Source organism: Bombus terrestris, chromosome 11, assembly GCF_910591885.1.
Source record: "Bombus terrestris chromosome 11, iyBomTerr1.2, whole genome shotgun sequence".
In the NCBI taxonomy this organism is placed as follows: Eukaryota; Metazoa; Arthropoda; class Insecta; order Hymenoptera; family Apidae; genus Bombus; species Bombus terrestris.
Genome location: NC_063279.1, coordinates 16,881,472 through 16,899,758, shown reverse-complemented (window position 1 = coordinate 16,899,758; position 18,287 = coordinate 16,881,472). Strand labels below are relative to the sequence as shown.

At 36.4% G+C, this 18,287-nt stretch overlaps 1 protein-coding gene across 3 annotated transcripts in view; it reads right to left on the bottom strand.

The window, feature by feature from the left end:
* Positions 1–18,287, bottom strand: part of LOC100651725 (eIF-2-alpha kinase GCN2) — a 29,831-nt gene that overhangs the window by 9,569 nt on the left and 1,975 nt on the right. For 2 of the 3 annotated variants that reach the window (XM_003399395.4, XM_048409994.1), the window contains exons 2-5: positions 16,873–17,042; positions 4,135–4,396; positions 774–1,011; positions 379–674 (exon numbers count right to left, since the gene is read on the bottom strand). In XM_003399395.4, coding sequence (XP_003399443.2) covers positions 379–674; positions 774–1,011; positions 4,135–4,396; positions 16,873–17,042 — 966 coding nt within the window. Of the gene's footprint in view, positions 1–378; positions 675–773; positions 1,012–1,993; positions 2,732–4,134; positions 4,397–16,872; positions 17,043–18,287 lie in introns of those variants that run through there. The other variant, XM_048409995.1, reaches the window with a different exon arrangement.

Here is an 18,287-nt window from a genome sequence, read left to right as displayed (position 1 = left end):
TATCATAAATATTGAAATGTTAAGATAGCTGTAGAGTAAAGTTTATTTAAACGTATAAAATTTAAGTTATTTAACTTAATTAGTGAAACTTATTTCAGGAAATATATTTCATACGATACAGTGGGCCTCCGCATAACGCAAGGGATAGGTTATAGGAAATTTATAGGAAATAGCTTTATATGATACGAACCACATGTATTATGTATATGGACTATGAGTGTGATGTTACACGAACCCGCTTTGTACGAATTTTACGAAGTCCCTTATATTTTACATAGTTCTTCAATTTATTCACTTTTAGAAAAATTAATTCAAATAATTATAATTACAAATATTGTATCTTTGGTCTGAATTATAACTAAATTTCATCATACCTACCACAAATTCTTGAAGAACATAAATAAGTACATCATCTTCCTCCTGCAGATACTTCATATTTAAATAATGTACAAGATTTGGATGATGTAATTTATGTAAATGATTTACTTCTTGTTCTAAACTTCCTACTTGTTTCATGATATGTTGAATATTATTTTCTTCAATTTTATTATTTACTTTTAATGTCCATTCACTAATTGCAAACAATTCTCCAGTTGTCATATCCACACCTGCATAAACGACCGATCCCTTAGTACTATGACCCATGCATTTTGCTCTGTACACTTGTCTTTCACCTATAATTATTATACGTTATAAAAATTAGTAAAATTGAATTATTTTTTTAATACACAAGTTTGAGACAACAGACTAAAGTTATCTACCAAAATATATACCTTTATGATCAAAGTGTAATAATTTTGTGCCCCTATGTTCGCATAAAAAACCGTCAGAACTTTCAGAACTACTAGCACATCTTCTTCGAGAATAAATCCGTGATCTCTCTTGCGGAGATGATGGTATTGATTGAGAAGGATTATTTGATCGATCACAATATAAGCGAATAGATTCTTTTCGATTACGAAGTTCAGCTTTTAAAGCTTCTTGCCTTTTTTGGATTTCATCCTGCAATACCTGCAATTATTTTTGTAGATACAATATCTGAATTAAAACAGATATATTTTTGAAATGATCAATAATAATATGATTAAAACAATTATATTTGTAGAATAATAGTAGCCTACAGAAATTGTAATTTAAACATTAAAAACAAGAAAGGTAAAAGGATGTTTGACTTGCCATGTTTATTAATTAAAATAATTGCAATTGCAGTATTATCGAAATAAGTTTTTTTCAATGAAAATTTATAGATTTTTTTATAAATTGGCGAATTAAATGAAGTTTTTTTCAATGAAAATTTATAGATTTTTTTATAAATTGGCGAATATAATTATTATTAAAATTACCATTTACGCCAGCGAGACCGTCTGAAAGAGTCTCGGCATTAACGAGGTTTATAGAATTTATAGTACGACAAACGCGAAAAAGGTAACGCTGTATTCTTGTGTTTACGTTTTCCTTATCTTTAATACGATGCATCTTGATTTGTATAATAAACTATCTAGTTATGTCATAATATAATAATAGTCATATCTAGTTATGTATAACTAAAATCTTCAGAACGCCTACACTTCCAAAATGGACATATCCACCGAGTCTTGCATCATTCAATTAATTTTGTCTATTTTCTACTATTTTAGATTTGTAGCTTGAACCAATTGTGTGTAATATCTTGTATATATCTTTGCATATTTTTTAGTCCTACGATATATGTATACATATAAAATAAACGCAAAACATGAATCATTTCATCAGAAGAATTAGTTTTTTTAAATTTGATATGTTACATTCATTAAAATATTATCAATGGAAAAGTACAATTTTCCGGATAAGAATGAATTGAAATGCAACCCTCTAAGTATCTTTCATTTCAAGTATGTACTACATCAAACGTTGTCCAATTCTTAAGTCGGGTTGATATAAAAAATTTGATAACAAGTAATATATATATATACATATAGTAAAATAATTAATTATTTAAGAAGCTATTACTTACCACCTTTTTATGTAATTATTCGCATCTTTGTCGAGGATACATTTCTTCACCTAGGACAGTTTCTTAAGGTTCTTTAGGCACACTTGTTCATAGTAGAGTTTCAGTGTTTGCAATTATATACACGGTGTCTGACTTCCGGCATATAGTAATAAATTAATGTGTTTGGTTTCCTTCTTGTCTAACAACGGTTTCTTTTCTGATTTGATGATGACGCTGTTCTTTATCATTCCATTTATCGTTTGTTGTACTTTATCTTCAATTTATTCACAGATCGGTAAGATCATTTCTGAATTTCATCTACGGACACTATTTACTGAATAATTGTGGCAATTATTCCTTTGATCCCAGTAATGCTGAATATATTTGAAACACGTTCCATCGCCGTTTCTTGCTTTATGGTTTCTTTCTTTACAACGTTGTTTAGGAATCGCTCCCATGAAGAGTAATTATTGAAGGGCAATATATCGTCTCAAGCTTTTTTTAACAAATGCGAGGAAAATCTAAGATTTCTCTTAGCGTACGATGATGAAACAAAGTTTTGAATTTTGTTACCATTTTCTGGTTTCTCCGTTGAAAGAAGGAGTTCGTCGACATCATAATCGGTATTACATAATCGGTAGTCTATCCAGTGTTAGAATATGAGAGACACAATTGCATGCTAATAAGGACATTCGCCTGCGAGTTCATTTTTCCAATTGAACTTTTTACAATGGATTTGGAATGATTTTACAAACAATCAGCAAATATTACACATTGCAATTCATCAAAGTCTGTTTCCTAGTTTTGGACACAACGGGTAAATTCATTTGATATGTTTGAGCGCTTTCGGTTTCTCGCATCTATGAATAAAAAGATGTAGTTTATAAACTCCATTTGCATTTACACAAAATCCGTTACTCGATCTTCTTGTATTTGGCTTTCATATGCCCTTTTTTCTATCGTACGAATTAACGTTCGATCTAGAAGAGCTTTTCACAACAAAGATGTTTCATCCATTTTGTAAATGTGGTCTAGATCTACGTATATTTTAGTCTTTAAGGCATTGTAGGACATCTTTGACAAATTTTGACTCTATATCATTGCTTGGTGTTTTTTAAATCTCCATATCGAACCGTTGCCAGTTGAAAATGTCGAAGGGTCGCCAAATTTATCGCCTGATTCATTTGCCTTTTTTTCAATAACAATGTACTTAAAGAAGTATCGGTAAGTAATTAAAGAAATGGAAGTGATCACGAAATCTCCGGAAACCCTCCGCTTATAAGAAAGTTATTATGGCTTCCTTCAGAGATATTCAAAGTGATTAAAGTTATTATCCCACCCTATTTGTATCCTTATATGAAATTATAAAATGTAATATTAAAATGTCGCTGTATCTAATAATTAATAATTTGTACGTGTTTAATGGATAGTTTAAATTAGTTGAAAAATATGTAACTTTACTTTAAAATAAATTACATTATTAGATTAATAAATTAGAATTAATACAAAAAGATTGTGAAAAAAGTATCAACTTTAAAAATAACAAATTGTATACAATTGATTCGTCATATATTTATGATTTTTTACAATCAGCGATTATTATACAATATTTTCAAATACACATATTTAATTTATTTTCTACAATAGAATCCTTGAACAAAACTATTTAAAATACCAAAATATCTATTTTTATCATAATGCAAAATTAATTTGTAAAAACAATAAGGTAATCACAAAAATTAAAATTAATAAATTTTTCTCATATTCATATGGCAGTTAAACTTTCATGGTTCTTAATTTCCAATTTACGACGATTTATAATCATAACAAAGATAATTATTTTAGAAGTTATTAATTTTATATTAGACAGAATACGAGAATTACAGAATATGTTTTACTCGTTTCATCATAAGTTACATTAATAAAGTGATCGATTCAAAATTCGTAAAAATCGCATCTTTTAAAATTATGTGTTTTTATAAAACTGGCAAGTCAAACATCCTTGTAATGTAGTAATTTATTTACATTCATCGATTCATATAATTTACCCTTTTGAAGGAACAGATTATTGCAGTACAGAATGATGTAGGACAATAAACTTAGACAGTAACCTCAGCTATTCATTTTATTACAATATGATTTATATAATATGCGTATCTAACCTGTCTTTCTTTATCTTCTTTCAACTGCTTTTCCAACATTTCATATTCGATCTTTTCTTGGCGTCGTGAAACCATCTCTTCATAAAAGCTACTGTAACTTGGTTTATTATTCTCGTGTAAATATTTCTGAACATGTTGCGTTAATTCAAAGATCATTACTTCTCCTTGTAATTGTTTTGTTAGCTCCACTAATTCGGCATATAATACTGCAATTTGTTGATGAGATAAGCCTCTGCTATTTTCCAACTCTATGTTTGGTACACTGCAAGTTATGTAATAAAAAGCATAAAAAGAAGTTTTCGTAGTAAAGATCATATAACTTTAAGTTATATCGATTAGATTTAATATACATTCATATTTGGTTAAATTATATTAAAGTCTAAAATTTAAACATTAAATTTCACCGATTTATTTTCACAACTATCCTATCTTGTGCAATTCTCGCATTTATATTTCCGAAACATATTTATATGTATGTATGTATGTGTGTGTATATGTATAACACGTAGGCATGTATGTATAATGTCTGAAAATGTCCAGACATATTAATCAAAATTTTTTCAGTCTAATTTCAAATTAAAAATCGTTTTCATTAAAGATTGACCCAAAGTTTGTATCGTTTTATAAGGAAATAACAGATGCACAACATTTTTTATTTTATATTATTTTATTGAATTATGTCTGATCCATTTTGTAATAGACAATACACACAATTCAATAAAATAATATAAAACAAAAAATATTGTGCGACTACTATTTCCTTATAAAACGAAATAAACTTCTGGGACAATTTAATATTTAACACTAAATCTATCGGCGCGGTCAAATTGACCGCTCTCGCGACTTCTACATAAATTTAACTATATTTAAACTTTAGCATATCGCTTCATAATTTCTGACTTTTTCTAAAACATGCATACAATATATTTTTCTGTATTTAATTTTAGTTTGTTCTTTTATTTTCTGAGAAATATTTATATTCTGCCTTGCCTACCGTGAGCGGTCATTTTGACTGCCCGACAAAATATGTTAGTTATTCTTAAAGTAAATGCAATCAGTACGAAGAAAAGAATACCTCAAAGTCAAATGACAAACAAAATTAGTACAACAAATAATAACAGCTATTACACTCATAATCTTGTCATAAAACAATCCATCCCTCGATCAAGAGTCACCAACTGTCAAGACATATCAACTCGAGCCCATTATAATCCTAAGGTCACCTAATCCTAATCCTGATCGGCACAAAATTTAGTATTTTGTACAGTCCATTGTTACAAACATTTTAAAAGTCGAGAAGTTTCTTAGGGTTATTGCTCATGGCTATAAAACACGGAAAAATGTTTCCCAACTCCAACCTCGAGTAACCGTTGGTGGAGAATGGTCATCTCCAATGGTCAAAGATCATATTTTTACTTGCTATTGTCTTTTCGACTAGAATACATCTCGGTTTGTTAGTCAATTACTCGACATCTACATTTTTTATCTCTAAAACTCAGACAGAAAGCATCTCAGGGCGTTTTGTGTAAAGTTGTTATAAAAGGAAAAGTAAAACATATCAAATTTGACAACAATTTTGTATTCCGTATATGGTATTATTTTGTGATAAATATTTACCCCAAAAATATCAAGATTTAAAAAAAAATAACGGACATAGAAGAAGACTGTTCAATGTGCGATGAACGAGAAACTTTAGCAACTGAAAACGGCATGGAAACACATGAAAAGCTATTTACAACCGAATCAGAGTTGAATATTATAAATAAGCGTTTACATAAGGGCAAAGAGGAAAGAAGTTATCGTTGACGGCAGAGAGTGAAACTGGCCCCGATAGAACAGTTTGGAAAGAAATAGATGCAAGTCTCAAACCTGGTAGGACATTGGTCCATAATATTTTTAGGGATATACTAAACGGCATATAATGAAAGGACAAGTAAAGCATTTTATCTTATCATTGATCACCGTATAAGGAATCATATAATAAAATGTACCGAAGAAGAAGCATTTAGAGTATTGGGGATTACGAAGGAGCTAGATACAACAAAACTAGATGCATTTATTGCTCTGTTATATGCCCGCGGTGCATATCAGGCAAAGAATTTAGATGTCTAATATTTGTGGAATAAAATTTGGAGATTTGCATTTGTTTCAAAAACATTGAGGAGGAATGACTTTGCTGAAATTATGAGGTTTATACGATTTGATAAGATGAGCAAAAGAAGCCAACGTTTACGAACCAATAAATTTGTAATGGTATCTACAGTATGGGGCCAATTTACAGAAAATTCACAAAATTGTTATAAACTTAGTGCATACATTACTTTTATATAAAGAATCGCGGGTAAAGAAACCATGCAATAAAACTATCAACAAGTACTACAAAAAACTTGTCAAGCAAAAAATTAGTATTCAAGTAAAGGTTACAAAATTACGAAAATTTGTTTAAGATGCAGGAAGTATTTATGCGGCAAATGTACATTTGATAATAGGATAACTTGTAAAAAATGCAGCAAAGTTGAATAAGATATATTTCTATATAAATAAAAGTGTGATTCTATTTAAGTCTATAATTGGAATTAAACAAAAGTAAATTTGGACGAAATTTTATGAAAGTTCATCATTTTATATACATTTAGTTATAAATTAACGATTATCTAAGTAAAATCATAAAAACTATTACTTCTTTAATCACCGGTCATTTTGACCGCACACGGTAGGAATAGGTATACACGAAGTGTTGGTAGGTGTAGTGTTAACAACCATTTAGCTTCCAATTCAGATATATGTAACATATTTTATTGAGGACTAATATTTTACTATAAAATATACAGCAAATGTATTGGCATAATATAGAAAACTTCGAGAACAATGACATATTTACAGATTAGCTAGTCATGAAAAATTGCGATTCAAACTATTGCATTGGCAACTAAGTGATTGCGGATTTTGTCAATACCACCTAATGACAATCACTTATACCCAAGCAAACCCAATATATACAGACTCTTGTTAAACAGACTCCTATGTGCAGTCTATTTTATTTCTTATTACTGGCATTACCTATCTTGACCAAGATATTTTATATCAATAAAACGAGGATGTCGGGTGATAATGAATGAAAAAAATCTGGAGATAAGAATAGAAAAAATATATACAATTAAACTCTACGCGAATCATCTTAACACCAGAACTACCACGCCGGTCAAAATGACTGATTTGACAACATTATTTTAAAATCTCTATTTCATGTTATATTTTTTTCTCCGCAATGACGTAATGACTTTTGCAGGGATAGTTAAAGGACTAATATAATAAACTTTAATTTTGTTTTATTCATTTAATATAAAGGAAATTTTGTATTATGGCTACTTATATCAGTACAAGTCTGTTTACTGAAACCGGACTCGTTTATTTAGATGGGGTATTAGATATCTAGATATAATTTATATTATCTATAAGTTTGTTTACATAAACATAGCCGTAGAGTAATGTACAAAGTAATAGGAATAGCTGCTCTTGCTGTTGCACACGGTCATTCTGTAGAGCACAGTTGTTGAAATAAGCCCTGATTTATCGTTTTATAAAGCAATATTTTACAAGTCTTGAAAATGAGTAAACAATTGAAAGCATCCGAATTGTTGCAAAAACTGAAAAGGATACCAGTGGAATGCTGTGATATCGAAGATAGTGAATTCTCTGAGTGTGATGGAAGTGAACCAGAGGAGAAAGAAATTGAAATTTGTAGTGATAACAGTAATAGTGACATTAGTGACAAAGAAAATGAATCTTCAGAAAGTGAGCCAGAGAACATTTTCAATGTACGCAAAAGAATACGTGCTCAGCTGCTTTCAAGTTCTGAAAATGAAACTGAAAGTGTACAAGCTAGGCCAAATCCGGCTCCACAGCATATGTAAAAAGAAACGTCATGAAAGATAAGGTAATTAGCGCATTTTCCCTACTAATTGACAGCCATATGTTGCAACGTATAATATCTTGTACCGAATCAGAAGCCTTTCGTGTTTTGAGTAAAAAATGGACCCTTACAGAAACAAAATTGAAAGCATTCCTTGGAATATTGTACGCACGGGGGAGGGGGGGGGGCATACGAAGCGAAAAATTTGAAACTTTCGTGTTTGTAGAATACAAAATGGGGAGCAAGCTTCTTTTCCAGCACAATGAGTCGGGATGAGTTTCTTGAAATATTGAAGTTTATTCGATTTGAAAAAAAAGATGATAGAAGTCAACGTTTGAAAAATGATAAATTTGCACTAACATCAACCGTATGGGATAAGTTTATTGAAAACAGCCAGAATTGCTATAAACCTGGCGTAAACATTACAATAGACGAGCAACTTTTCCCAACTAAGGCCAGATATAGGTTTACACAATATTTACCGAATAAGCCCGACAAATTCGGAATTAAAGTTTGGGTGGCATCTGATGTTCAAATATATTGTAAATGGATTTCCTTATTTAGGAAAGAACGAAAACCGAACACCATCGCAACCTCTGGGTGAATTTGTGGTATTCAAACTTATTGAACCGTATAGTATGATGGCAATTTTTTTGCAAGTTTGTCACTGGAATATAAATTATTAACCAAAAGAACCACACTGGTTGGCACAACACGCGGAAACAGAAGAGAACTCCCCAAAATTTGTAAAACGAAAAAGGATACCATGGCTCGTTTTTCGTCGCTGCTGTATCGATCAAATGAGATTACACTCACAATTTATAAAAGTAAGCCGAGAAAGAAAATTTTTATCTTGAGCTTAAAACATAAAACCGTCAAAATTAGAAAAAGCGAAAAGGGCCTGCCTGAAACGGTCGAATTTTATAACAAGACAAAATTTGGAGTAGATATAGCAGATCAAATGGCAAAAAAATATAGCGTGAAGTCGGGATCAAGAAAATGGCCACTTCAAGTATTTTTTAATATTTTAGATTTAGCTGGCATAAATGCCTGGATTTTATATAGGGAAACCACAGGTGAGCAGATATCCAGAAAAGGGTTTATGTTTCAATTAGCAGATGAACTTGCCGCTGACAATGAAAAATCACGAGTAAAACAAAGAGCATCTGAGGTCCAAAGTACGTCAAAGAATTCACGCAAATGTTGTCAAATAGGGTATTATAATAATAATAAGACCACCATCATTTGCAATGTTTGTAAAAAATATGCATGCGGAAAATGCACGCAGAATAAAGTTAACGTTTGTAAGAAATGTTACGAATGATAACTTTTGTACCTAATAATTTAAGTTATATTTGTATTTTATTTATTCTATTATGCTTATTGCGTTTATTATTATATTATTATATTATACTTGTTATATTTACCAATGGAAATTTATTTTAATATTTTTGTTACCAAAGATTTGGGTACTAAATATTCTTCATTATTGTACTTATTGTTATTATTATAGTTGTTATTATATAGTTTTTATGATCTCAGAACATGTAGTTCCTTTTCTAAGATAATAATAAATCAATAAATATAAAAATATTCCATTATTACGTATTTTTTAAAGATCAGTCATTTCGACCTGTTTTGTTAGAGATAGCTACCTCTCAAACGTCGGTAGTTCTAGTGTTAAAGTATGTTTGTTTTATATGTTTTATAGTGTTAAAATCTTGAAGATCTTCCTGTATTTGATGAGTAAAAATATTATTCTAATCCATCCTATTTATTTCCCAAGATAAACTCTCTACCCGTTTTGATTTGCACACGTTTCTAAGTCACACTGACAATGAACGACTCTATGTCTTTTTTGCTTTTACTTTTACTTTTACACAATATCGTTACTAAACTTGATTGATTTTTCATCTTTCGAACAATTAACATCTCTTTACTAGGTTTCTACCCTTAGATCATTCGCCTACTTAATCTATATAAAGTTGTTAGAGTAAAGTGTAATTTATACGTGTCAATTCAGTGTATACTCAATTGTGACTATTAAGTACATAATAAAGTGTAATAAAAAGAAAGTTAATAGTTGTGTTTCGGCTCAACCTTCTTGTTTTTATATAATCTGAGTTGTGACTTGTGATTTTATGTGACACCGTCGTGGACATCACGTGGGTCACCCCCGACACACCCGAAGGACACACTCAGATCTGGAAAGGCGACCGCGGATGATGGCCGCGGCCCTCTGGGGGCGGGGGGCGTGCATGCTCGCCAGCAAGGTGGAAGGTCAAGGAGAGGGACGAAGATCTGCTTCGGGCGGCCGCAACTGCAGCTGCCTGGAGCTGGGAGGCCTCGACGACGACGGCGGAAACAGGAGTGGAGGAGGAGGCCGAGAACCTCCGCCGAGTCATGACGGCAATATCCATGCCACGAGCCATGCTAGACACCGGACGGAGCAGAGTCGCGTATTGGTGGATTCCTGACATCGCGGAGCTAAGGACGAGATGCACTCAAGCCTGAAGACGGTACTAGAGGGTCCGCCGCAGACGACGCCGCGACGAGGGAGAAGTCTCTCTGTGCTACCGGGTGTACCGCGAGCTACGGCACTAACTGCAAAAGGAGATCAAGATCACGAAGTGTTACTGGAGGTCATCGGGATGCTCTTCCTCCCACAACGGGAAACAACTCGGACGGTGGAGTGGACAGACGATTGGAAAGTCACGGAGGAAAAGATGTGGGAGGCGACCAGAAAAATGGCCTCGCAACGTGGCGCCGGGTCCGGACGGGATCCCGGGCCAGATCTTGGGGGAAGCGATGGGGGTCATAGCTCCCAAACTTCAGCGCCTCTACACGAGATGTCTGAGGGAGGGAATCTAACCCTGGGCGTGGCGGACGGCGAGGCTGGTCTTGCTGCGTAAATTAGGTCAACCGACGACCTCGCCGTCGGCGTACCGGCCGATATAGCTGCTGGATGAGGTCGGCAAGCTTCTCGAGAGTGTAACATCAATCCACATCAGAGATCAGGCCACACACCGCGGGCAAGATGGTAGCCAGATGTCTACACATCCTTGGTGCGTACCCTCAATAGTCTTAAGGACCCACCATGGGTCTTGGCATTTTTCATAGTTAAGGTTCTTCAGACCATACAAGTATCTTTTATTTTAAGTGCCCCTTCTACATTTATTATTTACTACAGGCTAATACGGGAAAGTTGGTTTTCCTCACGTTTGGTATCTTCCGTTAACAACTTTCTCCCTTCCTGGTCCATCAACCTTATTATCCAATCGGAAGCGGTGTCTACTGCCCTCACTTTCCTAACCAAAATCGTCTAACAAATCCGATGGTCCCGTGTCCTTAGACACACCCACCCCTAGCTTTCCTTAGACACAGTATCGTCACTAAAACTCACTCAGTCTCTATCTTTAAAATAGTCAACACCTTTTTACCGAATTTCTACCCTTACACTGGTTCCGTACTTAACGTATCAGTGTAACTAGATTTTACTTAAAGTTGTTGGAGTAAATTGTGATTTATGTGTGTCACTTCAATGTGTATTCAATTGTGATTGCTGAATTCATAATAAAGTTTAATAAAACCAAAGTTGATAGTTGTGTTACAACTCAGCTATTTTATTTTATCATCCAACCCTCAAGTTTACGTGACAAGAGAGTTGTCGCCGCCCGTCTGGAGCGACACATGTCGGCGCGGGTGCCGGGTTGGCACGAAAGCCAGTACGGCTTCCGGAGGAGCTCGACGATCGACGCGGTCAGACGTTTGCGAGCCCTCACGGACGACATGGTTTCCCGGGATGGTCGTCAACGCGTTCAACTTCATACCATAGCATAAAATAGTGGCGGCCCTCGAATACTTCAAGGTGCTACCTCGTTCGGCTGATCCGCGTCTACCTTGTCGACAGGTGGGTGGGGTACGCCAACAGGGAAGGGCAGGAAAGGCGGCCCGTCGAGCGCGGCGTTCCGCAGGACTCGGTGTTAGGACCGATCCTGCGGATCGTCGCGTACGACGAGGTACTGCGCTGTCCGCTGCCTCCGAGCGCGGATGGCACGAGACGTTGCGTCTCGGGGAGGTCGCAACGGCCTGCGCGATACGCGCTGTGCGCGGACTGGACCTGAGGATCTCCCCTGCCAAGCCAAAGGCCATCTGGTTTTACGACAAAAATAGGCGAGGGACTCCTCCACCTGGTCTAAGAATAAGCATGACAGGAGAAGCTGTCGGGGTGGGATCGCGAATGAAGTATCTGGGTCTCATCATCGACAGCCAATGGACGTTCAGACGGCACTTCGACTCCCTGGTTCCGAAGGTGTCGGCGGCGGCCAACGTCTTGTGCGGCTGTTGCAGAACATCGGTGGGGCAGGAGTCGCGGTGCGCCGACTGTACGAGGGCGTCGTTTGGTTGCGAGTGATGTACGGGGCTCCGGTATGAGCGGACGATCTGATGGTCAGTCGCCACAGCATCCTGTTTCTAAGAAGACTGCACAGGTTTGGCGCCATCAGAATCGTCAATGGATACCGAACGGTGTCGCACGCGTCGGCGACCGTTCTGGCCGCGTCTCCTCCGTGGGAGCTCCGGGCGTTGGCACTCAAGCGGACATATACCCACTTGAGAACGCTGGACCCCGAAGAGGACGCGCCCGAGCAGGCGGCCCTAGATGACGTGGGAACCGCCGAGGAGGATGCGTGGGTCCAGTGGCAGTCTCAGTTGATCAACAATGGAGACGAAATCGAGGTGTGGGGATAGTCCTCCCAAGTTATGAGACATGGAGGAGCCGCCGCGGTTTCCCGCTCACCTATAGGATGACCCAGGTGCTCACAGGACACAGCGTGTTCGGCTGACCTGATGAAGATCGGACGCGAGGCGACGGACATCTGTCACCACTGCAGGGAGGGCAGGGACACAACGCAGCACACGCTGGAATTTTGTCCGGCATGGGAGCTGCCCCGTTATAGGCAAGAGATTGGCCTCCTTGGTGATCGTGGAGACGATGCTGGGCGAGCCGCAGGAGTACGAGGCTGTCCGCTCCTTCTGCGAGCAAGTTATACTCGTAAAGGAGCGGAAAGAGAGGGAGAGAGAGAGAAACTCTCACTCTTGTAAGGTAACGCGACGGAGGGTGATGGCGATCAGGCGGCCCAGGGCCGCTCCACCGCCACCCCCTTGGGGCCGCGTCTAGCAGAGGGGTGGCGCTAGGGGCAATGGCCTCCCTAGCGTCAAATTAATTTGTTAGGGAAGTTTACAGGATTGTCTCAATCAAAAGGATGCGTGGAGTGCACTGGCAGTAATTCGCAAGAGGTCGCGGGGCACTCCTGTCACACGCGTAGGCAGGCCATCGTGGAGTTTTAGTCGGTAAGAATTTGACACTGCTCTGCTGCTGCCGTAGCGGCTGAGTGTCCATGAGGATTTCTGCACGTAGAGTTGTTGCTCGTTACTGTGCAGCGGGAGATTGCGTGGGTGTGCTTCGCGTTGAAGATGTTTCCTTTCCGAAGTTGATTCTCCGCTTGTTGGGACTTGCTGCATTGATGATAATGGTGGAGTCACGTGGCATTGTTTGATTGGAATTGGGTGGGGCTGCTGTGTTACTGATGTGTACACTGTTCTATTTAACGGTTTAGTGCATATGAATCCGGCTTGAAGGACCAAATGTTCAACCTTTCGCGGAGAGACGCGGTAGATAGCGCCAACGAGAGTAGTAAATTCTCGTTACGATACGATAATCGACACTACGAATCAATCGATCCCCTATTTCGGTTAAGATAATAGAGGTGGTTAAAATGATGATAACACCGAGTTAACAGGTTAAAATATACGCTTTATTTCAACAACCTTTAAGATTTAAGTATTTACGCGTGGTGCGTATAGATATGTTCTCAGCAAAGTGTAAATAGCAAGTTAAGATGATGACTGATGAAAGAACGGAAAACCAGTCAAGATGTTGGCTGGTCTAAGGACGTAAAACCAGAAACGTGCTTCCGCTAGTCTGCAAATATGTTAGCCATAAAATAGCACGATAAAAAAAAGGTTTTCATGATTTCAACAATATATACAGAAGAATTTGTGGATGTACCAAAACACTACAGTGCACAAGAAATTTTACAGAAACCATCTTGTGTATACGACTCTGATAAATTGATGGGTGCTATAGACAGGACAGACATGGTCATCAGTACTATAAATTCTACCCGCAAAACAACAAAATGGTACAAAAAATATTTCTTCCATATGATTAATATATGCTTATGGAATTCATATTGTCTATACAAATTGGAAACCAACAAAACAATATCAATCGCAAAATTTCAACTGTAATTAATAGATCAAATTTGAAAGAAATATGAGAAAAAACATCCCGTCATCTTATTACACTCGGAAATAATTACTTATCAGGACTCAACAGAAGACATTTTCCTTCACTTTATGAAGCTACAAGAAAAAATAGGTCACGAAGGTGTGTTGTGTGTGCGAAAAACAATAAGAGATGAGAATCTCGTTATCAATGCCAAGAATGTGATGTTGGGTTATGCGTGTTTCCATGTTTCAAAACATATCATATTAAATTAAATTATTAATCACTGTATATTATTCTTCCATTATTTTCGATCATTGGTCAGACTCTTTATACCCATTAAATAAGTTTATATCTTTTATGTAGAAATTATAAGTATATTGTTTTAAAGAAAAGTCCCTTTTCTTTCAAGATAAACTGTCCACGCGCAATGTGTACAGTTTCGACGCGGCGTCGAGTTCAATGGCGGCGCTACGGCGGACCGAACCGCTGTAGCGGAAGGATTAATATTCAATACTTATTATTACAGCATTATAGCGAATTTTTCCTTAACACTTTGTCTGTCACGTCGAAATTCCTGCAGGGAGGATTCGTTTATGTGAGTCTATGGGGGCTGGCAAACCCACGTTCCCGAAGCCAGGGGGGACCGTCGGGATAAGCGTCTCGCTTATGTGAGTCCTCTATGTACTCCGCAGGGAAGGTCGCTGGGAGTGTAAGGCGTTTAAGTACGGTTACATTCTCTCTACGTGGCCTTGGGTAGTAGCGTACCCACGATCCTGAAGCCAAGGATGGGACCGTCGAGATAAGTTCCCGGGTACATTGTACCTTGAGGCCCTCACTTACGTGAATCCCATCTGGAACTGCCGAGCTCGGTTAGCAGGTCGCCAGCCGGTAGTGACGTGGCCGTACATCCACACGATAGTCCCACCAATGACTAAGAATGGTACCACGGGGGTCGAGTGAAAGCCCGGAGGGAGTAGCGACTCCTCAGCTCGGTCAATTACGGGTTTGGACTCGTGGTGATAGTAGTTGATGACCAAGATGCTGGCATCAGAGGGCCGATTTAAGGGATACTTGGCTCCACCGAATGGCCTTCGTCCCATCTGCTCCAGAACCGTCCTGGAGAGACGGGAGGGCTTAGAATGTGCCCCGTTCGACCTGAGACGAGCGACAGCCCCTGCCAGACTTAACTAATCCAGGTAGCAAGGTACTGGGTGCCTTGTGCGATGGTTGGGCGTAATCCCAACCCCTATGGCCCTAGGGGTGCCCAGGTACTGTATGGAAATTCTATCCGAGGAAAGCACCCGTTATCAAAGATAATACTACTTGCCACACCGAAATCATATGTTTCGCTCAGGACGCCACGGGAGTATTTTTATTATTCAAAACATATAATGGCAAAATAATAATAAATTGAAGATGTAAGACAACATTCTTCCCTAATGGACCGTTTATCTTATTGGTTTATCATATTATAACAAGGCTTCGTTTATTTCAACATTCGCATTCGTTATTTCGTCGTAAGCAAAACGTCCAGAACATATTGTTGAATATATTTGCTCATTCTATCCATAATAATAAGGTATTTTCACACTTCTAACTTTAATTATATGATTTTAAAACACCATATACGATTATTTTCTAAGGTATGTTTATAATAATATTCGTAGTGAGGTGTAATATGTTTGTGGTGATAGTGCTACTGCCAGCTGTAGATTTCGAGATAGGTCCTGCTGCTGTAAATGCCGCTACTGGAGTACGGCTGCTTTTCTTCTCATTTACGTATCGTGGAAGAAAAATCGGACTCCGGTCGCCGGGATTTGAACCCGGGGTCCCGAACGTTCGTAACTTAAGGCACTAACCACTGCGCTGCCGCCGTCTGACACTAGTTGGTGTCGAGTGCCGCTACAGTGGATTACCTCTCAAAGATATGGATACAAACACAGTGCACCGTTAGATGCAAGATTTGTTGTCATTTTTTTTTTTTTTTATTGATGTTCTAATAAAAATTTTTAATTGTTCAATGGGGCACTTTTTATTTCAAAGTATCTCCTCTATATCGGTTATATTCAAAATGCCCTAACTGTCAATTTTCATTCAATTTTTACAATTGTAAGAAGTTCAAGCGCTCCGGTCACCAGTGACCATCGTGGCGTCATAGGAGAAACCGTGGTCGGTCATATATGACTAACGTGGCAGTCAAAGTGTTAATCTGGTTTCCAACATAGCAATTGAATGTCGAACGAAATTTTGAACATCGATAAAAAGCGACATGTTATACGTGTGTATGTATATATAAATTGCAAAATATGCTATAAAACTCTATTACCAATAACAAATGTTTTCTATTACTTCATATAAATAAAATATAAGGTATAAAACTATACATAAAAAAAAGAAAATAGGAGTATAATGAGTGAAGATCCTAAACCCGCTGCATTTTTTACTTACTTTTTACAATTGTTTTATATCATAATGGTTCGTATAACAAAAGATTTATAGCTTGGGAATGTCATAGAATTAATATTATACTTACTCATCAGGATATTTATCATTGCACATTACATGTAGATCAATTTGTGCATACACTTTAGCTGGACCTGACATGCCTTTCTGAGGCATCAAAGTGATTACTATGTCTAATGGTTGCCATTTCCGTCTATTTTTTTCATGACGTAAATCCTGAAGTTCATCTCCAAAGATGCTCTATAAGAACAATAAATCGCCGATTTTAATAAAACTTAAAAATGATACATTTTTTGAAAAATATTTGACACGTATGTTTTTTAGATGCCAGCATTTATGTAAGTAGCCTCCAAAGTTGGAGACTGGAAATATACTTCATGGGTATCTTGCAAAATATTAGGTTTAGGACAACTATACCCACGTAAACATTGCTCGTTTTTAAACAAGAGATTTAGCTACGTAGACGACACTACTTAAAAGGAGTATTTGTTTGTAAAATATAATAAAAATTATATTGTTAATTTTTGTTGTAAAATACTGATACATTTTCATGAAAATTTACATACGGTACTTCAAATTATTGGTACAACCCGGATCTTTGTATAAAGTTCTTTGTAAATCTGTAAAGAATGTGATTCCCTATTTAAGTTTTGTGTAAAATATAACCGTCGACTCTAAAGTTTATGTATATCATAAATCATAAATTTTTAAAATAGTTATAATAAAGAAAAAGAAGTAAAATGCACATAACGGTCCGTTCTCGGTGGAAAAAAGGCGCACTTACGATTTTGTAGCATAAATTTATTATAACATTTTGTTTAATATTTATTGTGCAATTCTTTCTTTTATAAGAATTTTCAGACAATTATACATTGAACGTACTAATTTTTAGATTCTTCTTTTTTACATTCTTCAAGGAGTAGTTTCTTCAGATCTAGCTTAAACGTAATATAATGTAATAGGATTTAGGACTGAGGATTGTGCAGAAGTCATTAAGATATGCGGCATATTAAAAATGATCCATTGTCTAGCAATATAAGTTATGTGTTTGAGATTATTATCCTATTAAAAATAATAATCTTGTTCTAAATTTAATTTTTCCACACTTTTACTTTAAAATATTTAAATAATCATATTTGTCCATGGTATTTTCAATAAAAAGAAATTCTTCTACATCGGATAAGTGCTCCACCATCCCCGTGTTTGATAGTTTGAACAATTTTTTTCATCTAATCTAGTATTCGATTTTCTAACTAAAACCCGTTCATCGCATTGAAAAATAATAAATTTATTTTAGTCTGTATTTTGTCGGAATGCTATATTTTCATGCACATAATTAATAGGGAACTCTAACAATTTTTTTTTTATTAATTTTGCTAATCCATGGTTTTCGTCTTGCAACTCTTAGTTCATATCTAATAGTTTTGAGTGTTCTTCGAATTATTACGGGGTGCATTTCCGTATTAGATTCGTTTTTTACTATCC